Source organism: Aptenodytes patagonicus, chromosome 3, assembly GCF_965638725.1.
Source record: "Aptenodytes patagonicus chromosome 3, bAptPat1.pri.cur, whole genome shotgun sequence".
Classification (NCBI taxonomy): domain Eukaryota; kingdom Metazoa; phylum Chordata; class Aves; order Sphenisciformes; family Spheniscidae; genus Aptenodytes; species Aptenodytes patagonicus.
In genome coordinates this window covers 55030587-55057925 of record NC_134951.1, presented here as the reverse complement: position 1 = coordinate 55057925, position 27339 = coordinate 55030587, and the positions used below count along the sequence as shown (strand labels likewise).

General features: G+C 45.8%; 1 protein-coding gene across 3 annotated transcripts; it reads left to right on the top strand.

Moving 5' to 3' along the window:
* TRAF3IP2 (TRAF3 interacting protein 2) lies at positions 1-27171 on the top strand. 3 transcript variants are annotated; one of them, XM_076333434.1, is made up of 11 exons: positions 1-340; positions 918-1030; positions 7885-7971; positions 8213-8968; positions 12067-12256; positions 14507-14682; positions 16116-16204; positions 18051-18119; positions 20452-20568; positions 21742-21816; positions 26570-27171. In XM_076333434.1, the coding sequence occupies exons 3-11, from the start codon at positions 7956-7958 to the stop codon at positions 26714-26716; spliced, it is 1635 nt and encodes a 544-aa protein (XP_076189549.1). In that variant the 5' UTR covers positions 1-340; positions 918-1030; positions 7885-7955; the 3' UTR covers positions 26717-27171. The 3 variants fall into 3 exon arrangements, with proteins under 3 accessions (XP_076189549.1, XP_076189550.1, XP_076189551.1); XM_076333435.1 differs by lacking the exon at positions 918-1030; XM_076333436.1 differs by lacking the exons at positions 1-340; positions 918-1030; positions 7885-7971; positions 8213-8968 and adding an exon at positions 10037-10616.
* Positions 27172-27339: the final 168 nt, after the last annotated feature.

Genomic DNA, 27339 nt, shown 5'->3' with positions numbered 1-27339 from the left:
AGAGGCAGCCTGGCTTCCTACGAGAGAGGGAGCGAGCCACACGCAGGCATTTCGAGAGAGTTTTAAGCTTCAAAGTGTCACTCCCCCGCGGAGGCTCTCCCACCGCCGCCGCGTTGTGCCGTGCCGTGCATGCCTCTTCCACTTCCTGCTGCAGAGCCAGTTCTGCCGCTTACCTGGGAGAGGCAGGGAGGGTGTCGTAAAAAGAGGAGGAAAAAAAAAAGCCCGGCCAGCCCGAGGAAGGAGACCCAGGCACGCCAAGAGAGCGACGGGGTGTGCAGGAGGCACGCCAGCCCTCTCGCTTTCCTCGGTCAGCTCAGCACGAGCCTCCCTCACCCGCAAGGTAAGAAGTGATAGAGATGCTGCCTTTCTCGGTCCCTGTTTGTAATTAGCTGTTGACCCACTTCTGGCTCTCGGTGGGGGTATTTTCCCTCAAATTGTTGCCTCGCTCCCTTTCCCCCCCTCCTCTCGTGTAATGATAGCCTGAGTTTCACAGATGGTTACAACATGTTTCAGCCATTTCACTGCAGTTTTGTTGGTTTTTTTTTTAAATCAGGAGGGGTTTGGGGTAAACACTGGGAACGGACACGCCTGGTGTCGAAATGTTGTCCTGCCTATTTACATAGCTGCCTGGCAATGCCTGGCAGCCAGGCCTGATCCCACTCCCGCCCTGCGCGGCTGTGCAAGCTCACGGTGGCTTGTCGGCCAATGGCCCTCTCCTCTCCTCTCCTCTCCTCTCCTCTCCTCTCCTCTCCTCTCCTCTCCTCTCCTCTCCTCTCCTCTCCTCTCCTCTCCTCTCCTCTCCTCTCCTCTCCTCTCCTCTCCTCTCCTCTCCTCTTCCTCTCCCTCTCCTCTCCCTCTCCTCTCCCTCTCCTCTCCTCTCCTCTCCTCTCCTCTCCTCTCCTCTCCTCTCCCTGCAGTGCTGCTGAAGGCTGCGTAGGACAGATCCATGGACCTGGAGAGGGAGAGGTGGCTGGAAAGCATGAAGAAAACGGGATTGTAGACCCCATTTGCACCGTTCTCCCTGGCATTGGTATGGAAACAGTGGGAGCGAGCCAGTAGTATTTCTTTTTAATTAGAATAAAATCAGCCATATAAAACCTGTTCCCATGTCACACAGTAACTGATTGTTTCAGGATGCAGGTTTTGTAGGGCTAGCGTTGGCTGGCAACGAGAACAGCAGGTCTGGCTTACCAGTCCTTGAACGCTGCCGGCAACCACCAGACCAGAAATTCCCATTTCCTGCAAGCCCTGGGTGGGTTCAAGGCCTGGTCTGGCCTTGTCCATGCCATCTCGGGTGGGCGGCGATGCCCCACCACCACCAGACGGGGCTGTGAGCCCCGCAGCGGGTGATGCCAAAGATGGCGGCGCGAGGGGCGCAGGCGGCAGGGCCGGTGCCCCGGCGCGCGCTCACCAATGCCGCCGGCTGCTGGCGAGCATCTGCCAGTTGTGCTGCTGCCTGCCATGCCGTCAGCCCCTGAGGTCAGGCTTGCTCTTGCTGAGCACCGTCAATGTCTTGAAGCATGCTGTATTTTTTTTTTTATGGGGTTGGGTTTTCTTTTTGTCTTTCTAAGGCAGAAAACAAGGCATGTGCAATTATGGCATTCGTGTCTGTCAGTGCCCTCCACCCCCAGCAGTGGCTTTTGAAGTTTGGCAGAGGGTACACATCTGAAAGATATATACATTTCTGCACGTTTCATGAAAGCAAGTGAGCAAGGCTGTTCTCACGCCAGCTGAGGGAGACACGTCAGGTCCCCCAGGCTTCCCTGCACCCTCCCACCACCCACGCGCCCCGCAGCCCTCGCGCTGCAGAGCAGGGAGAGCGGTTAGGGACGAGGGATACATCAGCCCCATGAAATGCTGGAGGTTTTCCCTTATTAGGAACCGGAGGTTCCAATGTAAGGCATGAAGCTATAGGAAAGCAGGCTGGGGATATTTACACATCTCGGGGCGGTCCCTGTCCAAACCCACTCAGCCAGCCCCAATTTTGTGCCAGGATTTTCGGATGTACTGGGGCCGTGGGATATCCCAGTTTGGGGGTTATTCAGTGCCTATGGGAGTTTTATCAGCATCAGAAATGGGTGGGAAGTAATCTCTGGAAAACAAACACATTTTTAAGGATACTTAAGATCATTGCAGACATTGTCATATTTCACAAACATTAGAAAACTGGCAGGGAATGCCTATATGTGAGATGCCTGTTTGGATCCTGCTTGAGGGTGTTGCATTTCTAGTTTCTTACTGCTTATTGCCTAGCATTCCTATTACATGCATATCGAAGTCTACACTAAAGAGGCAAAAAATATCAGGTCTACGCTAGCCTTTGCACCATGGATTGCCCAGTGAAGCAACATTAGTGCTGCAAAAGGGAACGTGATGTTTGCCATGCAGGGAGGGTTGGAAGTATGTTCTCCTGTTCTCCTGGTGTATGTAGACTTTCATGCCAAGGCTGCAGAAAATATGTAAGAGCAACCACACAGTCAGTGTGGAAGAGGAACATTGTTTTCATATTCTTTTTCTACTATTTCCAGAAGTCATAAAAATAAACATTACCTGCCCTAGAGGGCTTAAAATCTGGGCTAGCAACATGACACATTGCCTTAGTCTTCGCTGTGGAGGGTAGCCAAGGGAGAGGGTAAGCGTCCGTGATGACAGCAGCCAAAATGCTTCACCATGAAGTGTGAAACTCTGGAGCTTGGATTTCCTCGGCTGTGTTTATTTAGGTTGTAGACCCAAAACAGTTCCCACATTTGCACTTGCTCTTTCTAAAAGGATTTGTCTCTGGGGTTTTTTTGAGGAAAGTTGTGTCTAGTGTTTCTGTAGAGAAAGCTGCACTTAAGGCAAGTGTACTTACACACTTATGCTTATCTGATCCCATGGCTACAGCATTTGTTGCAATCTCAACGTGTGCATCCTCACAGCAGCTTGCAAATTCTGCATCTGCTTACTCCCATCCTGCAGATGGGTATCAGCAGCACCAGGGAGCTTAAAGGATTCAGCCAGTGTGCACAGAATTATTTGGAAATCAAGAAATCCCTGTCCATCCCCACCCCTTGTGATCTCAGCTTTGCCTTAATCTATACCCGTGCCAGTTCAGAAATGTCATGACTGGAGAATAAAAAACCCTTCCCTTGTGTGTTGTGTGCCAAGGAAGGCAAGGTTTCTTTCTCATCCTAATATTTTCTTTTTTAACAATGTAGACAAATATAACTTTGATCAGAAGAGCAAAGATATTTCCCCCCTCTCCGGAAGTGACGGGGAGCACAGCTATGCTCGCGTTGCAGTCTGTCTTCTGTTTCTTCATGACAGAAGTTTTCTAATCAAAAGCAGATAGATGGTTAGTCTGTGTTTTGGGTCAGTGCATCCTGACAAGTCTTCGTGCTGGGAAACAGATGAAATACCTGACAGATTTCACAATCAGCCGCAAGAAAACTGCACAGATGAGCCCGAGCCCAACACCCTTCCTCTCCCTGGCCAGCCCCTTGCCTCCGTCGGATGTTTTTTAGGGGAGTTTGGCCCTTGCTTCAAACTTGGGTGCTCAGGCTCATCTCTACCGACCTGCAGAAGAATTTGTTCCCCTTCATTTATGCTCTCCCTGCAGCTTCCCAGGAGCGGCCATCCCCAGCAGCGGCCAGCCGTGAGCAGGAGGGCTGGGCAGCCTCCCTCCTGGCTCCCTGGCAGGAGCAGTGGAAGAACCTCTCCAGGTGTGGGAAGCCTCACAAGGGAGCTAGGATGGGGTTTCTTCCCAGGAGCTTGGGTCACTGAGCACCCACCCGGGAAGGTTATTTGCTGAATTAATGCACGTTACAGAACCGGGTGTATGAGCAGAGGAAGGAAGAGAAGGAGAAAGGGTGGTTTAAGGAGTTCCCTCAACATTTTTGAGAGAAGTCCAGGCCTGGCTACTCTGTCCCTTTAGGAAGGGCCTCTTCACTTTATTACAAGCAGGAATATATGCAACAGCTCCAGCTGGTTATCAGTAATCTCCTGCATAGTCATAGGTGCAGGGGGGATATTAAATTCTCGAAGCTTTCTGGCAATATGATCTGACTTGAAGCTGCAGTGTCTTTGGAAATGAGATTGGGCACGATCTATGCTCTCCAGCGGTCTCCGTGCCAGAAAAGGGATCAGGCTACAGGTTTCTGAGGGTATTTCAATATGCTGAAGCATTCCTTTACCCTAATTCTTCAACATGGGAGACCTAAGCCAGTGATTTTTCTGTCCTATGCATAACTATACTCGCAGGATAAGCTAACTAGAAAAGTCAAAGGAAACCTAATGAAACTCTGCGGCACGAGGCAACATAAAATACCGGGATAATGGGCTCAGCGTTGGGTCTTTTTCCAAAAGCCAAGGATCTTCAGCAGAGCAGAAACAACGTCCTGAAGCACTGCTGTTGGAGAAGGATGTTTCTGAATCATCTGTAACATTTCCAGCAGCGTGGGGATTTCTCTCGGGAATTCCCATCCACATACCATTGCCAGCATTGCTCAAAAAGTGTTCAGCATGTCCTGGGGTTAATTTGTCCTCAGGGCCATCTTTACAGACAGAGCTCTGCTGTTGTAACAGCTTCTCTCTCCAATCAGAGCTACTGAGGGAGGAGGAGGATGAAGTCACTTTTCCTCCTTTTTAATGATGTGTCTGTTTTAACAGCAAAGCCCTCGGCCCCTCGGTGCCTCCTACCTCGGCTCCGTGGGAGGAGGGGCTGTGCGCGGGTATCAAAGCTCAGCTTTCGCTGCTCAGCTATCCTGCAGCAGGGTCTAAGCAAAATCATATTTTAAAAAACTAGAAGCTTTTGCAGGTAAAAATACAAGTGATGGAATCAGGTCTCTCTTCTGTCTGACCAATTATTTTTACTCAGATATTTGAAGCAATTTTCATAATGTTTAGCTCATGTTACACAGGAAGGAAATAAGGCTGCCATTTAAATATTAAGTTGATTTGAGAGATAAAGAGGCATTTATCCTTTCAGAGGGCTAAACTAATAGGAAAGACATTTTTAAACTATTTTGAAGTAAGCCATTTGAAGAGTTTGGTAGCTGATCATTTGCAATACAGCTTAATAAAGTCTTAATATCCCTCCTCCAAAGGCAGAGTAAATACACTAAATAACAAACTTGAAGAAAAGAAGTCTGAATTTTTTCTGCCCATGTTGTGCCTTTCATTAGGTTCACACAGTCTGTGCATGATCCATTTCACAGATAGCCAGATGTTAGCAATGGAACTAAAAAAAAAAAGACCAAAAACTTTGGAGGTTGTAGCCTCCAAAGGAATTTAGTAACTTTTAAATCCCATCTGACACCCGATCCAAAACCTACTGAAGTCAATAGAGAGATTCCCATTTACTTCACTGAATTCTGGACCGAGTTCTCGGTTTCTCCGCAGAAATCTGTTCTTCTTGTCACGGTGCTAAACTAAAGGCTGTTGAATATAGAGGATCTGAATTCAAAGTGTTTTCTAACATTTTGATCTGACTACTTCAGAGACCATCAAAGAAGCGTCTTAGTGTATGAGGCATTACAATTTTTTTTCTGAAAAGCCATGTTTGGGTGTTTGCTAAGTATTATATCTAATGGGAGGGATGCTCAGACAACGCATGTGGCTAAAGAGGTGAAGCTGTACCCCTGTACCCCACAGCTGAGCTTGTGCTTTGTGAACACCAGGGTGAATTTTGCACAAGGAACCAGGTCACTGGAGATGCTCAGTGGGGGGAGTAAGAGTTTGCAATGTGATTTGTGCTCCTTGAGTGCACGTCATTCAGCTTACAAGCAAACGGAGATACCCACAAGTCGAAGCATGTCTGAGCAGGCACTTTGAGGCCAGATGATCCAAGGGTCAGCTTTACAAAGCTGTTGAGATGAGCAAAAGGCAGATGCCTTGCAGGGAGTTTGACACCTAACCTTCACAGGTGCTTCTCTGAGTCTGGCAGGGGACCACTCGGCAGCTTTACACCCTGATTCGTGTAAATCTGACTTTGCGCTGTACTGTCCTGGTGAGTCACCACCACAGGGCAGTCATCATTTAAACTGAAACTGCCACCTGACCAAAGGTCCCAGGCAAAGGACGTTTTGCCACCGCCGCACAGGAGAGCGCAGTGCAAGTCCCTGTCACGGTCCTGTGCTGATTATGAGAGCTTGAGGTTTTCCCTTTCCCATCGCATCCGTTATGACTGTCAGAGAACCGTGACTCAGCGAGCAGGGCCGGCGTTAGTGACGTGGCGTAGAGGAAAAAAAGGGATGCAAACCCCAGGGAGAGATGCGTGATGGTGGTGAGCTGCCCGTCAGGATTTCAAGCCTGGGTGCTTGTATGGGAAGGAGCTGGTTTGGCACCGACCCAGCGCTCTCACACAGGGGGATGCAGCTGTCAGAGCAGCAGCGTGTTCACTGTGTTGGTGCAACTAATAGCTGCTCCGAGGACTTGCCTACATGGGCAAATTTACCAGCGTGATTATCCCACTGTAATTATCCCAGGATAACTCTCCCTGTGGACGTGCTTATTACAACATAGGATATGTATGAATATATGGTAAATCTTCTGCATAGATGGGTTTTAAGTTACACAGAGGAGGAATATTTACATTGCAGCCCAGCAGCAAAGCACAGTTTTTACCCTACTTCTCAGCAAATGTTACACCCAGAATTTTCTATGCCAGAGGTACTTTCAGGGGAAAATACCTGTCATTTGATCTGATCAGCATGAATGTAAAGCCTCACTCTTGCCTTGTAGCACGGGGCACATCATTTGCTTTTACAGAATCGCTGTGGGAGCCAGGGTAAAGGTTGGGACACTGCCTTATACCTCTCTGTGATCCTGTTCAACTGTTTTTAATACCATGGTCATTTGAATATGTTCTTCACTTGACCTTTCTGTACAAGCTACTGTGACTGAAGTTGGGAGAAGTCCTTGGATTGCTAAAAGCTCCTCAAACGTGTTGTGATTTTGACTGTCTTTACCAGGCTTTCAAGCCAGATTCTGTTGCCAAACATTGTCATTCCCATTGCTTGAGTGCTTAGTCCATTCTTCTCTGAGAACTCTCCTACTTGGGATTTTAGCTTCTCCAATGTGATAGAAGGAAAGTGGCTGGGGAAATGATGAGCACAGGGCTTGTTTCTCTCTACTCCACGGTAACAGATAAGATTTGCTGGGAGCACGCTAATATGCACCCCTGTACAAGAGGATGAAGATGGCTGCACTTCCCGAAGCTCACTCAGCATTCACCCATCACTGCTGCTGTTGTTCTGAGTGAAGGTGGAGCAGAGGCGTCCATCATCAGGGATCGCTTGACTGGACTAAATTTACTGACAGCACCCCCAAAAGAAAGTGACAATTTTGATGTTTGGGCCCAAGCCCATTCTGAGGGGAGGGAAAAAAAATCCAAACAGTAACTAAAGTGTCTAAAATGTCTTTTAATTTTCAATAATTTGAAATAACAACAGCCATGTGATAATAGGGTGGATGAAGTGGTTTGATAAAATAAGCAGCAACACTTGGAAACAAGTTTTGGAGTTGAAATTACTCAGCTAGGTGTGTGGTGAGGTTCAGATCCGAGGCATCAGTATGAAGCTATTATTAGAAGGTCCAGAGTAAAATACTCGCAAGTGATTGTATTCCCTGGAATATGCCTGAGCCAAACCTCCAGACCTAAGCAGCCTGCTCTTTTGTCAGGTGCAAAAATTACCTCTGAGAGACAGTTCATGTGCTTTTCCCCCCTCCAGTCTCAGCAGGAACAGTCAGTTCCAGAAATCCCATAAAAGCGTCTGTTTTGCACAATGCGATTTCCAGAACTCTAACCGGTACTTCTTTCCCAGTCTCTGAGAGAGAGTTATTTTAGGATTATTGCCTGTGTGAAACTGTACCATGTTCACAAGAGTCCTTTCTCTTGTTTTCCAGTTTGCTGGAAAATCCTGGCCTTGCAGTAAGGCAGCTGACTCTCATTTCCGGTGCGACTACAAAACTTGGAAATGGCCTCTGTGTCAGGTTAGTCCAAATTATAACTCTGTGCTAGCCACACTCCAGCTAAGCCTCTACTTTCTTGCTCTGCCAAAATTCAGCCAGACCTTCCTTGCTGTTTTCTGCCTGTCTTTTTAAAAACCATAAAATGATAAAGAATACATATTGCTCTTCAGTATTCCAGCTCACAGTCATTGAGTGATGACTGATGGCAGGCATTTGTCTGTATGGCTGTCTATCTACAGTGTTTCTTCTCCCACTTTTTCAGGCACTTTTGTGGGTCGAAGCATACCAGTCGAAGTGGATGAATCCATGCCGTGGTCCCCCTTTCCCGAACATGTCTTGGAAAAGGCTTTGCAGCCTTCTGGAGAGGATATGGAGGATGAGGAGTCCCAGAGACCATGTGTCACTCGAACACCTCAGCCTGTGGCCGATCCATCATCCCTCTGCAGAGCACCAGCACGTCATCAGTCAGCACTGTCTGTGGAGCCGGACAGCAGCTTGTGGTCAAAATATACCGATCCTGATGGAGATGGACACTTCTGTTCCCCTGGTGAATCAACAGCTGGAGTAGTTCTCTCCAAGATGCATCTTGTAGCTATGGACAAACCAGGCATGCAGCCAAGATTACAGCTTTCAGCTGACACTGGGCACAACTCCAGTAAATCAGAGCAGAGCTTGTCTGACGCTCCCGAGGACTCACTGGAGGAGAGCAGCCAAGGGAGTTCGCAGTCACAGCAACCCTCAGGAAACAGACCCCCAGCAGAGATGGGGACTGTGGACACGGGGTACAACTCCCACTCACGAGACATCATGGGCATCAGGCACCTGGAGCCCCCCTTACCACTGGTGTCCGTGGTGAACCCCCAGGACCTCCCAGGACCACTGATCTCCAGAGAGTTTTTTGGACCTGAGCGTCAGCAGTGCCCTATATGCCAGCACTTGCCCCATCCCAACGCCTCCTCGCAAGCCCACGGCTGCTTTGGGCACCGCTGCCCAGCAGAGCAGCACCCCCAGGGCCCATGTGAGTAGCACCGCTCACCCCACGGGAGGTTTTCCAGGTGTATCACAGCCATCATTCACCAAGCTGGTGTTTTCCTACTGTACTTAATGGCAACGCACAGCATGCAATTATTAACCTTTTTAAACATCTATTTGCAGTCCATTTTATATTTCCAGATTTTTGGGTTATGTAGCTGGACTCACTGATGCATAACCTCTGAGCCAGATAAAAAGTTAAAGAGGTCACAATTACTCAACAAATGAAGGCTAATGATTTTGCCTAGAAACTAGCCTCTGTGGGTCACGCTGAGCATACACAGCCTTCTCCCTGCTGTTATTTCATATTCTAGTCATTTCCTTCCTCCTTGCATCAGTCATTCAGCAACCTCCTATACCGACTTAATTTGTGTTGTTTTCATAGATTTCCTTGCTCCCACTTGGATCCCCAAAGTTGACAAATTCCTGCCAGAATCAGGGTGGGAGGTTACCCTTGATCTCTGTAAATAGTATCTCCCAGCATTATGACCAAACTCACCCATGTGTTTTATTTCTATGTGAAAAGAGCGTGACATACACCGTCCTCATTTTTTTTCTGTTGTCAGCTGAAATGAAAGCTCATTACTTAAAATGGAGCCCTCTCAGCTGCTGGTGATTGTATCACTGAATGCTGATGTGACTCCGTCAATATGGGTGTTTTGGCTCTTGGAGACGACGACGTAGTCTACAGCCTGCTATTAATTAGTATTCCTTTTCAGTCTCTGAGATTTTTATCTGTTATGAAGTGAGCTTTGAACATTCAACAGCAATATCATTGTCTTAATATAATTTATATTACATTAGACTCATGAGACCCCGACCCATTTTGGGCTGGCTTTGTAATAAAAAGCTGTAGGCCTGTTCTGATAACCCTTTTTTTTTTAACCTTCTGTTGACTCCATGGCATTTATATTACATCTGTTTAAGGAGTTTTGTCATTCCAGCAATGTGCTATAATTAGGTATATGAAAGAGAGAGGGTATCGGAGCCTCAGTTTTCACCTCTGATCTTGGGACTTTGTAAAGGGGAAGGGGCTACAGATGGACTTTCATCAATGTCTACAGCTGAACACTTGCAAAACGTCCTCTGGTTTTCTTTTTGTACCTTCTCCTTTCAGTTCAGCTTTAAGCAGACAAAGAGCTGGTTGCACAACACCCCTCACTATTTACCTCCTCCACACGCGGGCATCCTGAGAAGTAGGACATTTACTGAATGAGGCCATTTTGTTTTAAAGCAGGAACTCTGAAAGGCTTTCTTTAGAAAAATCACTACCGTTTCAACCATATCCAGAGGGCAAAAAGAATAAAATAAACTCAGATGGCTGGAGCAGATTTGGTTAGGACCAAGAAGCTGGCAACTGTACTCCTGTTTCTCACATGCCCGGTACAGCATAAATCACCTCCTGACAGCTCCTTGCGTTTCAGATAATTGTTGGGCAGTGGCAACCCACAACAAAGCTCTGCAGTTTGTGTGTTGCAACATGCCTCTCCCGGGGAATAGCAATAGCCTGGATTGTGCCTGTAGGCTCTAAGCTGGCTCCGGACACCTGCTATTTGAGATACAACAGCAAAACTGCTTCTGAAGTCAAAGAAATCCTCGCAGCAATGCTATGTGCCCAGGGACCATTATTTCAGGTATTTATATATGAGAGCTGTTGGTGTGTGTGGGCACACACGCTTGGCCATGCTGTGCTTCTGAACGGCAGTGGCTGCATCCATTAAAATATTGTAGCATCAGACAGATCCGAAGGAAGCTGATGAAACATTGGCCTAAAAACCTGTAAACCAAACTGAATCTCCTGGAGCCCTGCCACCTTCCCTAGAGCTGGTCATGAGGAACCCATGAGAAGACCATATTTACTTCCAGCCTCTTTCACCCTGTCCTGTTGCAAATAGTTAAGAGGGGGAGCAGGAAAATGTCCTAAAACAATCTCAACAAATGTGATGTTGCCGAATCACAATTTCATCAGGAATCTCTTTGCAGTCGTGGGGTTGGTTGGGGTTTTTTTTAAGTATCGGTTCCTGGAATTGGACTATTTCATCAAAGCTTTGTTTTCTTTCTTTTTTTTCCTTCCCCTTTTAAAAAAATTTTAGTCCTCATGGCTGCTAGGAAAAGGAAAGCATGACCCCAAAATAGCTAAAAGGATTTTAAAAAACAGTCGGGGAGGGGGAAGTGTTTGAGTACTGCAACTTTCAGAGCCAGCTCATAACACCATAATCATGCAGCGCTAATAAGCCCTGCCAGGCTGGACTTTGATCTGTGCACAGCAGCTTGAGAGTGTGCAGAGCTGCTGCCCAATGAAAACTGCAAGCAGAAAGACTGGGGAAAAAAAAAAGTTTTCCCCGTTTGGGAAACAAACAGCTTACATTGCTTTCTCTTTCAGTTTATGCCAACAGTTCCACTGTACGTTAGTTATTAACGTTTAATGTTAGTTATTAAACAGCATTACATGTGCGCGGCCAACAACAGTAAGATTTTCCAGAATTACATGAGCAGAATTGTCACTTTGGGCTTCCCCTGCAGCCTCCTGGATGGCAACAGGAGCAGCAGCAAGGCCTTAAAAGGTCACTTAGGCAGAAAATTCATACAGGGTGAAGTAACAAACCAAAAGAATTTTTTTTTCTCTTTTCATTTACAATAATCGCAGTCTGTTTAGCCTTAGTGTTGCAAACTGATTTGTTCCAGGATTTTGCATCTGCTTTCATGAGAACGTTGGGATGATTCCTTTTCGCAAGTTATTGCCAAAAAGACATTAAAAAAAAAAAAAAACCAACAAAAAACGCTGAGGCATGGTAAGTGCAGGGACAAAGCAGCCCTGAATGTTCAACTGTCAGTTGTTCCAACAGCCCAGCCCAGGGCACGGATCTGAACCGTGTCGTACGTGAACGGGAAAAAGGCAACTACAGACTGTGAAACGTTCCTTAATCTGGCTTCTTTCAGCCCGAGATACCTGCAAATACCTCCAAACTGCTCAGTTTCCCTAGACATGAAGGAGGGCATGCCTGGAAAGGAATAAACACAAACTGAGGCAAAAATGTATTGGCTGAAATTATAGTTGCTGCCTTTATTTTCTCACCCTCCCAGATGGCAGAGCTCCTTACCAACATTTTGCACAAACATCACAACCACTTCCTCCTGTTCCTGGACCTTGCATGAGAGTTATCCGCCCGGCCCAGCAAGTCATCCCAAATTACTCAAATCTTCGTGCTCCCAAGGGCACCGGAGACCGACCACCCCAGAGGACATGCTCCTCCCCTGGTCCTCCTCGATTCCCGTAAGTACGCCTCGGGGGGGGGGTGGGCTGTGCACAGTGGAAGCTCCTCTGATCTGATTTTGTGGGCTTTCAACCAGTAATTCTGAAGCCTTGTTAGCGTGCCTGGGCTGCAGGGGTACATGCGAGATGCTGGGTAGTTTTGTTTATTTGCTATTTTACACCCAGCAGGGACCTGACCTTACCCTAGAGAACTTCAAAGCCAGATACCTGATATGTTGTTACAGTGCACCCTGAAATGCACGCATTAAGGAAGATAAACACTTGAAGGTTAAAGGGATGAGGGGTTGAAAAATATCTCAGTTGAAACCTTAGAGCTCTCCTGCTCGAGAGCAAAGGTCAATTCGGCGGCTCACTGCGGTCTTCAGCTTTACGCTGTACCAGCCTGGGACGCCTCAGTCATTGGCTGCCCGTGATTTCCTTCTTATCTCTTCTGTAGTGCAGAGAAAACGGGAGAAAATCTCATCCATCACTGATATATGTCTACATTGCAGTTTGCAGCCTTTTCTATGATTTTTCATGTAGTAATAAAACAACACGTCTAGCACTTTTCATCCAGGGCTTTTTGACTGGTTTTCAAATATTAATTTGCCAGGCCTTATATCTCCCTCCTTATATGTATGTCATTAACAGATGGGAAATACTATCCATGCAGGATTTTCTCCAGACTCAGCTACCTGAAGACAAATTGAAGCTTCAGGTATTGAGGGCATCTGAAATCACACCGTTTTTATTTAAGTGCCACAGTACTTTTAGAGGTGCTAAACTTACAGGCATCTGTGTTTGAAAATGTCTGCTTACGTGACATGGTCTTGGCAGAAAACTGGGAGAACAGGCAGGACAAAAGAGGGCGGCCAACTGAAATACCGCACTGCTCTGGCCTGTGAAAAGTTAGGGGCTGTGACAGAAGAGACAGCAAGATAAGGCAGTACCTGCAGCAGAGATAATTGCACTGACGAGTATGTATGAAAATGTAAAAATACTGAGGAATAGTGGGTATCCTTTGCAGTAGTAAAATTTTAAAACGGACTCCTAATTTTTGGCGCGTTTGTTAGATAAGATGAAGTTTTGGGAAGATCTGTAAATTAACCACAGAGGAGTTTTTTGTGGCTGTTGATGAGGGATGTGTTGCTTTTCTTGGTATTTTCTTCTGCTAAAAGAAATCCAGAATATGCGGGGTCTATCCTGTGGCTGCATGGCTGGTGTTTGCATGCCGATTCAGGAACGGCAGTTATATGTTGGTAATATTTGCCTATAGAGTATTTGGTAACAGAAAACATCTGTACCGAAATGAATAAACCAAATCTTAATGTGACAACAGAAAACATGCTGTGACCAGCCTGTCATCATTCATTTAAGGAAGGCAAAGGAAAAAAAAGAGAGTGGGCTTGATTGACTAAACATCACTGCTCTGTGGGGAAAAGCTCTCAGAGAAACCTAACACTTGTCCAACAGACTCAGCCCAGCAGATTCAAAGCACACCTCATGTAAAAATCTGTACAGGTTCCCCTTCCTATTGACTTCAACTGTAAACCCAAAGTGGAGTAGGACAAGAACTGCTAAGCTTCCTAAAATCATCCCTTTCTCTCTGTTTGTTACAGCGGAGAAGACGTTAGGCAAGGTTATTGCGGGTCCGGAGCGCAGATACCTAACATGAGAAATCCTCATTGGTCTGCTGCTGCTGGACAAGAAATTAACTTTGTTCCCTTTAGCAAAACTTTGAGTCTTGTCCAAAACTGGAGATCCTCCAAGCTGCGCCAGAGCTGGAGTGCCCTGTACCCCCATTTTTCCCAATCCCCACCTTGCGCTGTGCCTCCTGTGCCGGACAGGACATCCTGAGAGCACCTGAGGTGCCATGAAGTACCTTTTAGACAATGGGAAGAGGTTACCCAAATGCCATCCTGCTCCCACACATGCGTAACAATATCCACAGCACAGCACTATTTCTCCCTCAGAAACGGCCTTTGCTTCTGCTAATTGCGAACTGAACGGCTTTCAGCTATGAGGTGCATTTACTTCCTGTTGCTAATGTTGCTTCTGCAATAAACTGCGTCTTGTGGTAGACTGTCACCAAGGTATCCGTTCAAAAGATGCTGTAATAACTAAGTAGTAATGCCGAGCCGAGCATTTCTACAAGAACTTTTCCTAGCTAATATGCAGATAAAGTTCTTAGTGTGTTACTAAAAGAAAAAAAAATCTGAATTTTACCTGAAAAGAAATATTTTTAAAATCCTCACTTGCTTTTCTTTGTAGAAACCAGCTATACAACCAGCTACCTAATGGTCAGCTTCCCCCCAAGGCATGTGGCCTGGATGAAGCATGCTGTTGTCCTTCTGACAATTTTCCATCTCCAGCTGCCGTCCCGAGACCTCTCAGTAACCCTGCAGCCAAGGGAACGCTGAGAACCAGCAATTTGCCAGAGGAGTTGCGTAAGTGGTTAGCAAATTTGTTCTGTGTAAGATTTTAGAGCGCAGCCTGACAGCTTTAGGTGGGAAAGCTCCGGGGGAGAGAAGGCAGGGGGAACAACATTAAGACACAAAGACAACAAGAAAAGAAAATACTGAGTGTCATCACATCTGTAGGGTGTGAGCATTTGTGTTTGGTGGGATGGAATTATCCCCTTGAATCCTGAAAACATAATTGTCATTAATTGCTTGTTATTTTGTTTACAAAAAACAAATACCGTTTAGATTGTTTTCATGACTTCTTGCTAAACAGGATGTCCCTTTGAGGCAGGAGGCACTGAAGCTTACAGTAAAAGACCAATAACAAACAAAGCCCTAGGGATAAAGAGTTTCTGCCAGTCCCAAACCAGACAAAAATGTCGCCTCTCAACCTCAGTTTCTCCCTGACCTGGTGAGTGGAGAGGACTTTGGGTCAGGAGCCCACGGTGAGGGCTGAGGGTGGCACAGGCGCTGGCTGAGGTGCTTCCCCTGCTGCTGGCCCCTGAAATGCTTTCACCCTTCAACTCTTACGGGAAAGTTACGTTTCAGAAAACTGGCTTCCTTCTTAATGCCGTGCTGGCTAGCAGGTGAGGTATACCATGGCTAAGAACCCTCCACATCTCTCCTGAGGTTTTGATTTTTCCTTTGTTCTTCGTTTTGTGCATCATCTTTCAAATCCAGACAGTTGCATCCCTCTGACCTGTAGGAGTGAGTTAGGGCACCACACACCACTCTTGGATAAACCCTACTTTATCAGTTAGTGTATCCTAGATACAGGAATTACTGGATAAAACTGTGTCATTCGTGATACACACACAGCTGGATTAGATTAGCCAGCTGGTTTACCCCGACCTGCAAATCCATGATTCTTTAATTAGTAAGAAAACTCCTTCCATGATGGCAAGGGCAGCTGAAGACATTGTTGTCATCAGCCATCCATCCTGCCCACACAGGGGGTTAATGCTGCTGTAAGGTGAGGCAGTACGGCATGCGTAGGGCTCCTCCGGCTCTCAGTCAGATCAATGAGGTCTGGCGGAAAGCTGTGCTGGTTGCAGCCGGTGCAGGTGGCACCAGCTCTGGGTGAGGGCCCAGCCTCGCATATGGCAAAGGGCTGGGGAAGAAGCAGCTCTGGCAGCAGGGCAGGGCGAGCAGCAGAGCGATGTTACTCTCTCCAGCTTCCACAGGGGCGCTTGCCAGCGGCAAGGCAGTAGGAGCTTAAATCTAGACCAAGGTTTCTGGATGGAGGGTTGAGTTCAACACCAAGCCACTGCGCTATCCCACATCCATTTTGTAAATAATCCGAAGAGACGTAGGTGGGCAGAACCCACAGCACGGTGGAAAAGGAGGGCTGTAAAAGTTTCACCCTCCAAATGGTGTATTTTAATGCATCGCATATTCATACACACTCTCTCTCCTAGGCAAGGTCTTTATAACCTATTCGGTGGACACAGCGGTGGAGGTTATGAAATTTGTGAACTTCCTGCTTGTAAATGGATTTCAGACTGCTGTAAGTATTCCTTTCGGAGAAAATGACTTTCAACCAGGGGAGAAAAGAGACATTTTTTAAAAAAGTAGAGGCAATACACAGTCCATTTAAATGTTTTTCTGTTTATCATCGCATTTTGTAGGTTAAAGAAGATACAAATAGAACGAACTAGCCTTGGCTTTAAAAGTTGTAACTTAAACAATTTGCCTTTTCGTTTGCTCATATTTTAACTGAATTTTGTGCTTTAAAATGTGTTTTAATAATGACCCTGGAAAATTCCATTTAGTGACACCAGATACCAGATGGGCAATAGTATGAGGTTTCGTGAGCTATTCTATTAACATTGTCTCATATTTGATCTGTAATACTGATATTAAAAAGGTCAATTTTCATGTTCATCCCATCCCAGCTTTTTATCTGCAATGCTATTACATTTTTGGTTCTTCAGATGTGAATACCTTTCTGCTCAAAAATGATCTAAAATCAGTGTATTTCACACAGCCTAATGAAACAGCCCATCTCATGGTTTCATTTGCTTTGTTATACTTTTAAAAGAGATCCTAAAATCACTGGCCTGAAAAAATCTGTCCTACTGTCTAATCCCATAAGCCATCCAGATTTTCACTTAACTTCTTATGAGTTTGCTTCATCATAATGAATTCCCTCTCTAAGGGAACCATCCACAGAGGCTCTCGGATTCGGTGTTCATCAAAATCTTGATTCATATTTTCTTGTTTCAAGTGCATGTGCTACCTGACCGCTCAAACTTCACTCTTTGGCTTCAATTCAGGAAAGCATTTAAGCAAGTGGCTATCATTAAACTGAATGAAACTCAGTGGGGGGCTTTGCACACACTTATTTATTTTCATGATTTTTTTCCAGAGACTGCAATTATACTTCTCTCCAGCAGTTCTGTACGATGAGCAATTCATAAGGAAGCTTTGGGCACCATAGCGGTACAGAGTAGAAGGCTCATTAATAGCACCTTTGCTGGACAGGCAATTCTTGGAGCATGCTGCAGAATAACATACATAGCAAAATGGCCCCAAAGCAGGGAAACAATTATGTTCTCTACTTTCAAAAAGGGAAAAAGAAAGACTTGAGAGCAGAACATGACTCTTCTGTCAAAAACTTGGAGAAGTTAATACTTACTTCATTGGTCACGGTCATTGATTGCCAGTTTCTGGGCTTACTGAGCATGCAGGGAATTGAGCAGTGTTGGTCGTATTCAGTCCTATGAAGTCCTCCACTTCTCTGCTGTTGCTGAAGTCTGGGTTACTGCATCCAGTATCAGTGACCTGTCTGACTTCCCACCACACACCCTGAAAATTTAGTTCAATATGAAGCTAAAACTTGGCACTCAGTGTATACCCTTGCAGCCAGAAAATAGCGGACATTTGCAGCTAATCAGATAGAGAAGGCAGGCAGCCATCCACCTTCTCGCGGTGTTTAGAGGCAAAAAAGCCAGTCTGCAAACATTGAATATCTAACATTCACCATCAGTGGTTGTTCCTTGTTCTGATGAGCAAAAATGCCTGGGAGCTGGGAGCTGGCAGGGCAGGGCAGCCAGTCGAATGGCCAGCTGAGCGGGAGCCCAGTGGTGTGCCTGCAGCAGCCCCTCTCCACCTGCCTGGGGCACCTATCCAGCTTGACCCCGGACTGCAGGGAAAGGGGAGAAGTTGTGCATGCGTGTGTGTCTCTGTGTGTGTGTGTCTCTGTGTGTGTCTGTGTGTGTGTGATGTTTCTTTCCTAAGGGAATTAATCAGGCATGTTAGAAACTAGGGAAAAGAGCAGGCGCCTTTTCAGTGCCACCAAATGGGGAGGACAGGCGAAAGGATGCTCACCACAGACTTTCATTCTCTTGCAGATTGATATATTTGAGGACACGGTACGAGGTATTGACATCATTAAGTGGATGGAGCGCTACCTAGGTGATGTATGTAAAAGCAATTTAACCTCGTTCATGGCAGAGGTGACCTGAGGAAAATGGCTGAATTATTCTAATAGCAACAGGAGCAGAATCAAAATGCAAGATCCTACTATCGCCTTCCCTGCCTCTACAGAAATGGCAGAGGCCTTGCAGTGAGAGCATAGGCAAATCTCACTCACTTCTGCATCTTATGTTCCCAAAGCTCTTTCTTTAAGAAATGAAGTGCTAATCCTGGCATTCCTGCCAAATTCCAATGCTGGCTGTTACATTCAGCCTGAAGCTGCCATTGGACAAGTTGCTCCTCCATCTCATTTTTAAATAGTGGGGTTTAGCTATGCTTGGTTAAAATGCTAGCTGTATTTCATCCCAGGCTGCATAGTAGTGGCTGATGTTCATCCTGTTTCTCACCTGTAGCCTTTATGTTGCTATCTAAAACACTGAAGGGTTCTTCTGGATAAACCATCCTATATGTAAAATGGAAATTGATATTCTGTTAGTCGGATAGATTTGCTCTCATCACTTTGTATATATCTAAGTGGTAAAATAGAGATTCATATTACTGCCAGTGCAGTCCCCCGCAGCAACAACTGCCTCTGAAGTTCAGCTGAGCAGTGAGTGCACATTTCCTTTAGGATCAAGCCAAGTGGTCCCATTATACCAGCACAGCTGGACACAAACTGGCAATTCTGTCACTCAACACATGCCATCATGGGGTGGCTTCCTTTGATTTGTGCCTTGCTGGGTAGCCACTGGGCCTCTGACTCACTCTGGGCAGATCTCCATGGCTCAGGAACAGGATGACAAAGTGGTGGGCTCTCTCCCGCCTGAGCAAGGAAGCTCAACCATCTGAGACAGCACTAGACAGGTTTCCTAAAGGTGGCCAGCAGGACAACTTAGCTCAAGTGCGCTACCACGCAGACGTGGTACTAGTGCATGCAGAGCCAGCTTGGGGCCTCCGCTGCGGCAATGCAGTCATGTCTTTTGGGGCTTTCATCAGGACAATTAGGCTTGGGCTCACTGTGCATAATGGAGGTACTGAAACTGGAAGCCAGGGTGAATTTGCTTTTGCCAAGAACATCATTATCACTTAAAATACAAACTGGCAGATCTCCCTTGGGACTCCTGCACAGTCAGTCGGAGAGACCAGCACGTGCAGAGGGCAATTCCCCATCTCCATATGAGGATCCTTCTCTGACTGACTGCCCCAGAAATGTCTGTTTTCCTCCATCGACTGTAGAGGTAGTTTCTAACTTCAAAACCTTTACACGTGTGAGGAAGAAGGGACTGCTTGGACACAAGCAGGGGGATGTGTGCAGCTGGGCATGTCTCTGCAAACCCTCAACATCTGTAAGTGCTTACATGCATGTCAGGCACAAGCAAACGTAATTCTGGAGTATGTTAAGTCAGTGTACGGGATAATGGCTCCTTACTGTATTTGACCCTGTGGTGGGGCAAATTCCCTTGATATTGCACAGAAGGAAAGAGTTAATTAGGTGCCAGGCTGATTATGAGCCACAGACTTGGAAGCCTTACACAGCCTGATGTGGCGGGGATAAAAGACAGGCCCTAGGTAAATACAAGTAAGGAGGCTTTCATCTGCTGAGCCTCTTCACTAGCCCACCATTAAGGAGGAGAGACGTTTCCCAGATATGAAGGATGGCCCCTCTGTGGAAACCTCAGCTGAGGAGGGGCCTGGGATTAAACAGGTCACAGGCAGGATCCAGGTTGTCCCAGCAAGGTGAGGAGCATTGCCTTCAGCCCACTGCGGCAAGGTGGGACAGAGCTGCTAGGTACCCCTACACCTGCCCAGGCCGTCTGCAACAGCCCACCTCTCTGCACAGCCACCTCTCTGCACACCTTGCCACTAAGGAGATCAGCGAGAAAAGCTGCTGTTTCTACTGCCGAGAGCCCTTGACGTAGACTCCACAGACAACTGCCTTTAGTGGCTTTATGTATAAAAAGCCATAGATGGTTAAATAGATGCACTTTTACATAAGCTGTTGGAAAACATTTAGGTCTGAATTTGAAGATAAAACTTCTCTGTGTATGTACATAGACACGCTACGCTGATAAAAAGTAGCTTTTTATTACAGGGATTCCAACTGTAAACTGGTAGCTGCTCTTGACATTTTGATTTTCTATATTATGAGATCTCGAGAAATAATGAGGAGAACGAGTGTATGAGTTCTCCTGTATTTCCTGCCAGAATGAATGAGATCCTCTTCTGTTTGCCAAGAACATAAAGATCACTTAAAACACAAACTGGCAGATTTCTGATCTGCCTCTACCAAACACACTGCGTTTCCCAATGTCATAAAAGTGCTTTTCTCCCTAACAGAAGACGGTGATGATAATCATAGCAATCAGTCCAAAATACAAACAGGATGTGGAAGGGGCTGAATCCCAGCTGGACAGGGATGAACATGGCTTACATACTAAATACATCCACAGGATGGTAAGCAAGGACACGCATTTGCTGTTTTACAAAGACTCTGTCTCTTCTTCTCAAAAGACAAATCTGTCTCCAAATGGCAGGTTCTCTGCTTTGTTTTCCCTAATCCCCATAGTTAAACACCCCCCTTTGGAATTCATTAATCCTCCCTCTCATCAGCTCCGTATGCTCATTAACATCTGCTAAGAGGTTCAAGGAAGAAAAATCCTATTAAACATGCTCATCTTATTCCTCCGTATTCTTTATTGTTCTATGGTTTTTCCCCTCCCTCACCTTCTCGAGCCCTTGTTGCCTTGTCATATAGCCCTGAGCACAATCTTATCTAACACTGCCTGACCTTCCTCCCTGTAAACCAGCCCCTATCGCTTCGGCCATCCTGTAACTGAGGTCTTTTTTCAGGCAGCAATAAAGCTGGCTTAAAGGTGGAATTACAAAGCGAAGGCCAGAGCTGCAAAGGGGGGGCTCCTGGGGGTGCAGGGTGGCAGGGGACCAGCGGGGGTCACAGACACCCATCTCTGCAGTTTGTCACAAGACAGACATTTAGCCCAGAAGAGCCTACAGAGCCATGAAACTCATCTCCCTCAGTTTGCAGTTTGCTGTCTTTCTCACCCTATAACCCATCTGATTCCCCAGTTTGATCCTGCAGTCAAACTTCTCAGAAGCTGTCACCAACAGATGAGCTCTCAGCAGTACTTTGCTGTCCTTACCACCCCCGAGATGCCTGGGTCTGGGGACACAGGGGACACGCTGGGTCCCAGCTCAGACACAGAGCTGGGACACGGGGAACAGGCTGGGTCCTAGCTTGGACATGGAGCTGGCCTCCAGCTGAAATCTTTCACGCTGTTGGAGACTGAACAGGGGCCTTAAGTCAAGCTTTGTCGGTTCTAGATGGATTTCATGGGATTGCAACTGCAGCTAAACCCACAATTATTTCACACCACAGAACTAAATGCTCAAGAAACGCTGACAGATCTTTCCTGTATCCTTTCTGTAGTAATGAAGAATCAGATTAAGTGCCCAAACAAAATGATACTGAGTCCACCAGCAATAGATCAAATCACTTAACAGAAGAGCAGTTTAAGTAAGCAACAAATGTTTTTATGCATAGGATTCAGACGCATGTGAAGAAAAATTAATGTGTCATTACAATAAATCTGGCAATTTGTTCTATTCTAGATGCAGATCGAGTTTATACAACAAGGAAGTATGAACTTCAGATTCATCCCTGTGCTTTTTCCAAATGCCAAAAAGGTAACGTGTACATGCACATATTATTTTGATCACAATGCACCAGATGAAATCTTAAAACCTAAACCCTCAAATTCTTGGTTCTTAATATCCCACTAGAAATATTCCAAAGCTACATTTTACATGAAAAGTTTTATAGTTTTATGTACATACAAATAAAAAACATTTCGTCCACAGTATAAATCAGTGCATAAATGTATTTCTGATGATGAATGTATAACTAAAACTTAAATTGTCTTGAGCATTGAAAGAATTTAAATGGAGAGAGACAATCTATCCAGCAAGCATGCTTTTTATATTAACCCTTTAATAATTTTATCCAGATGTAATGCCGATGAGTGAGATGGGAGAGATTTATGACTGATGTGAAGTGAGGATCTGGAAGAGGGTGGGTTGAGAATATAAAAATAAAGAGGATAATAAATATTAAAGTACTAGGCCATTGCTTGAACTTTGATGGGCCCATCAAAGGCAAACTATAAGGTTTTTTAGGACTTGCAATTTCATCTGCCCTCCTTATTGGTTTTGAAGATTCATTTGAGAATAAGAAATAAGCAATGCAACAGATTCCCGTACCCTTCCTCCTCACGCTGAGAGAATCTCTTGGATTTTTGCAAGGCTGGAAAAGTTAAACGGCTTCAGTTATAATTGAGAAATTGCATTCTTCACCAAACTTAGAATGTATATATTGGATTCGTGTTCACTTTTCGTCGCTAAATGCTGTATGCACTGTTGGGTAGCTGTCATGTTATCCCTAGGTACAGCTGCATTTTGGAAAGGTATGGAAAGATTTTTTATATGTATTTGGGTGCCCAAATTTTGGAACATAAGTCAAGATTTAAACAATATTACCAATGAATGTAGGGCCGTGAAGTCTCACAGCACTTGCGGATTTGAGTGTGATCAAGTTCTTTATTTAAGCACTGACTTAATATAAGCTCAGAAATTTGAAAACATGTCCCTGGGTTTGTAAAATATGTGAGGCCCTTTGGAATGAATGGTACCTCTGGTATTTCATGTCATTCAGCTCCCTTTCTGAATGATCTCGGTCTGGTACTTGCCTTAAGTGTGAAAAGCTGGGAGACAGCACCGGTGGGAATTGGGCAGACCAAAGGCAGTGAACCGGTCAGCATTTTCAGTCAGTCTTTGCAGCCTGATGTGGGGGGGGAAAGGGCAGGACTCCTCCTAACTTTGGGGGCTCCTTGAGTGCCTGCCACGCAACCAGACCATACAGCCTGCAGCCACTTGGCACCTCAAGGGTTGCAGAGAGAAGTGGCCCAGCAGGCGCTAAAGCAGCCTTTGGACCTTGAGGCAGACACAAGAACAATAAACGGAGGTTAATTTTGGCTGAATCAAAAGACTATTTAGCATACAGCAGTGGCGCCCTCAGACAGTGATCTATAAGGAATTTCCAGGGTTGGTTTATTCAGCTGCTCTTATCAAAGCATCAGGCTCCAGGCAGCCTTCCTGCCCACCCTCTGTAGTCCACATCACCCTTCAGTTCTTCGAGAGGTGCCCTTCTCATCTAAATTATGCAGATCAGCATTTTCTACTGCCATTAAGCTTTGCTCTCTTTCTTCACACATTTCTTTGGTACATCATCTACCTTCATCTAACTAGTTAATGATAATATAACTGAGGACATCATGGGTGGAAGGAGAGCGTCAGAGCCCGAACAAGTTGCAGTAATGAAGTCTGTGGGCAGTCAGAGGAGGTGAGGTACCTGAAAAATGCCACGTATGTACAATTGGATGATGTCGGCGGGCAAATTACTTTCATTTTGTCTTTTTTATACTGTCCTTTACATGTTCAAGTACTGCTGTAGCTGGCAGTGGAAAAGAGCAGGCGAGCAAGGTTTGGAAGGTTTCATTTGGGGACATGGCTATAGATGAGTTAATCTCATAGGAAGCACATCATAAAGCACTGCTGGTATGTGAAAGGTAGTTGACCTCCAATGGGAAGGGATCTATGTGATCCAGAGTGTTCATTAGGAAAGTAAATAATGAGGGAAAAAGCACAACACGCAGTTAAGGTGGAACTGGCATTTCCAGCTTCCCATCGTACACTGCTAAAGGAAAGCTGGGTCTTGCTGGTTCCAGGCTTGCATCAAGCCAGTCCACAGAAATGCGTCCTCCTGATCTGGTCACCCGATGACCAAAGCATTAAGCCATGATTGCTCCATGCTGGAGGCTACCTCTGGCAGAGCGGAGGCAGCCGGAGGGGTGAGGTGAGCAGGGTTGGTGCCAGGGTAGCTGCGAGAGCTGAAACCATGCCCCGCCGACGCGGCCCTGAACACACAGCCCCGCCCTCTGCACTAATGCACTCTGCCCTCTTCCTACCAGTTTGATCCTCAAAGTTATCAAATACTCTCTCTATGGTGTAGCGAGAATTTCCTCTCAGCTTACAGATACAGAGCCGAATAAAAAAAATTAAAAGGGCGGTAACCATTTTCCCATTACTCCCACCCACAATGACAGCCGGTGCCACGTGGCAAGGAAAAGCCTCCTTCTCACTTTCTCTGCTCTCCTTCTGGATCAAAATAGCAGCTATAGTTACCCCTTACCCCTACACATCTCCCTCAAGTTCAAATTATTGCCAGAGTTGATTAGCGTGCAGGTGCTTTTTGCACCGAGTTCATCATGGAGGATATTAAATGAAATTGGCCGCAGGAGCAGTTCTGGAAGAAAGGCGCAGAGCCTGTCTCTGGATGTATAGTGTCTCTCTCATTATATCCCCACTTGCTGGTTTCTTACCTACTATACATTTCGCACACTAATTTCCATCTTTTCAAGCTTAGCTAATGATTTCCCATGTGGACCTATATCAAATGCTTTGCTGAAATACAGGTTGACTGGGTCTACTGCATTTCCTTCCTCCAAAAAATGTAGTCTCTTATTAAAGACAGAGAGAGGGCTCGGTTGGTAAACCCGTGCTGTATTTTATCGCATTTCCTTCTATGGCTCTTACCAAGATTTAATAAAGAAACAAATTTTAGGTAATAAGGGTGTGCACATGCATGCAAACATAGTTATCTTTCTTTCTCCCAGTAACATTTGAATCTCTTGGCCAATTTCAAACAGCTTTGTCAAAGGAGTAAAGTTCACAAAGATTAAAATCCATTCCTATGCGAAAACAGATTTGTAGGTGGAGGCAAGAAATCTTATTCGTGCTCCTACCAAAGCAAATGCTGCAGGATCTTACCCTTGTTGGGCAGTGGGGTATCCACCTGGAAGAGCAACATTTTAAAACCTCCACTTTGAGGAGACCATTCACCAAAGCCTATGCCTTCTCAGCCATTGGAGAAAGCAGAAAGCCAGGCTTGATAGATACCTCTGCCAGTCACCAAGCTGCTTTTTCAGAAGCCTATGTGAGGTCAGACTAACGGGTCTGTAGGCGCCTGGGTCACTTACCTCCTTCTTATACATAAATCCTGTATATCTAACAAAGTGGTCACAACAATTAACACAAATTGCTCCCTAAGCAGTGGAAACGATGATTCCTGGTTCCTACAGCCATACAGTCCCAGGAAAAGACAGCCAATCTGAGAAGCATGAGGCTTGGGAAAGAAAGATCTGGACAGCAGCTAGGTTGTTTGCTGGCAGGCAGGACATGTGCTGCTCATGCCAGGGCATCCCCTGGCGAGACACCAGAGGCATGGTGCACGCCAGCAGCTTTTTGCTCTGTCCTCTTGGAGCTAGCTCCACTGGCTTGACAGGGACCGTGCTGTTCCTAACAGGGGCCACCTTGGGAAAATACTGCCCTGCTAAATAAGAGGTCCAGGGAGCAAGGGCTGGATGTCTTGACTGCTCATGCTGCTTACCTGATGTCTCACTTTGGCTGTGTTCTGGTGTCTCCAGCAACACCTCTCCAAAAAGAAATCTCCATCTCCACACTGGACATGAACTGGTTTTGGTCAAGGATCAGTCTTTGATCCTCTTTTTATTAGTGGTATGAATATAGCCCTTCACCCCTACACATCCACGCTGTCCATATGGAAACCTCCCAAGGCTGTGGAGACATGGGAACATGAGGTCTGAGCAGGCTCCTCTCCATCAGCCTGCTGTCACTGTCCAGGGCCATGGTGGTCCCATCTTCATTATGTTAATGGGCATTAGCCAACCCCTCTGAAAGGCTGCATCTTTCCCAGATTGCGAGGAGTGGCGGAGGTTTGACCTTGGTAATCTGGAGATGCATTAGCCTCTCCTCGAGCTCAGCATCGGCCTCAGCCTCCTGCTTAGGAGGTGGCCAGGAGACGCCACGCTTGGTGAGGGAAGGTGCAAGGGGAGGGCGGAGGAGGCTACCAGGATGAGAAATGCTCCCCTGTGGTCCTGCTCTTTCTCTATCGATTCTCATCTCAAGGTTGAACACGTTGTGTAGATCCTTCAGCAGCTACTAAGGTGGCAGCCTTTCCCTGGTAGGGGCACTGAAATGTCTCCCTTCTCTTCTCAATGTTTATTTTCACAAGCCTTTAGATGCCTGTCACTGAGATCAGAATCCCTTTGAAACGTGCTGAAATTAGCCAACATGATGGCAGAAAAGAAAGAGAGACAGGCAAGCTGTGAGATCACACCAAGTTCATTTATTTAGGAACCCAAATACAATTCTGAAGCCAAATTAAAATTTCTTGTTGTTACGGGAAGTGCCTAGAACAGACAAAACGAAATCTTGCTTGGCAGGCTCTGATGGAATCTGCAAGGTTCTGGTACAGATTCAGGAGGATTTATGGGATTTCGCTTTTTTTTTCCTTGTTTTTCAGGAACACGTGCCTACCTGGCTGCAGAACACTCACATTTATAACTGGCCAAAGAATAAGAAGAACATCCTTTTGCGGTTACTGAGGGAGGAGGAATACGTTGCTCCTCCAATAGGACCTTTACCAACACTCCAGGTTGTGCCGTTATGAACGTTATTACTTAAAGTGCACGACAAGCAGTTGTTAAAGGGTTGTTCTTGGCAGGGAGCCAACGCTCTTCCAGATGGCTCTTTTTGATGACAGAAGACACGCTTTCTGCTAAAGGAATTGGTTGTCTTGGGTAACTCAGGCTCAGCTTGTTCTCTACAATGTTAAACATCTATTTCTGAAGCTGATGGGGCAGAACTCTTCTCTAGATTTTTAAATAAGCTGCAAATGCAAAGAATGCCCAGTTTTATTTTAACATCTGTTTTTAACATATTCCTTTATTAGTCAATATAGCAAACAAATACCAGAAATAATGTTGCAATAAGTGTAAAATAAAAATTACATCCTCCTTTTTGCTCAGGGTTCCTTTAAAGATATTCCTGCCTTGTATAGCATTACCAAACAGTTAATTTGTGTATACACTATGAAATATATTTGCCTTTTGTAAGGCAACCTTATATATTGCGTCAGCTTTTATTATTGCTGGGAACAACGGAGGAATGGTAACTGTTGGGTAACGCAAGTTTTCCTTAGCCTGCCTTGCATAAAGACACTGTCTTCAATTAGAGGACTCTCAGATCTGAAATCTCTGGAGTTCCATTTCCTTACAGCTCGGCCCCTAACAC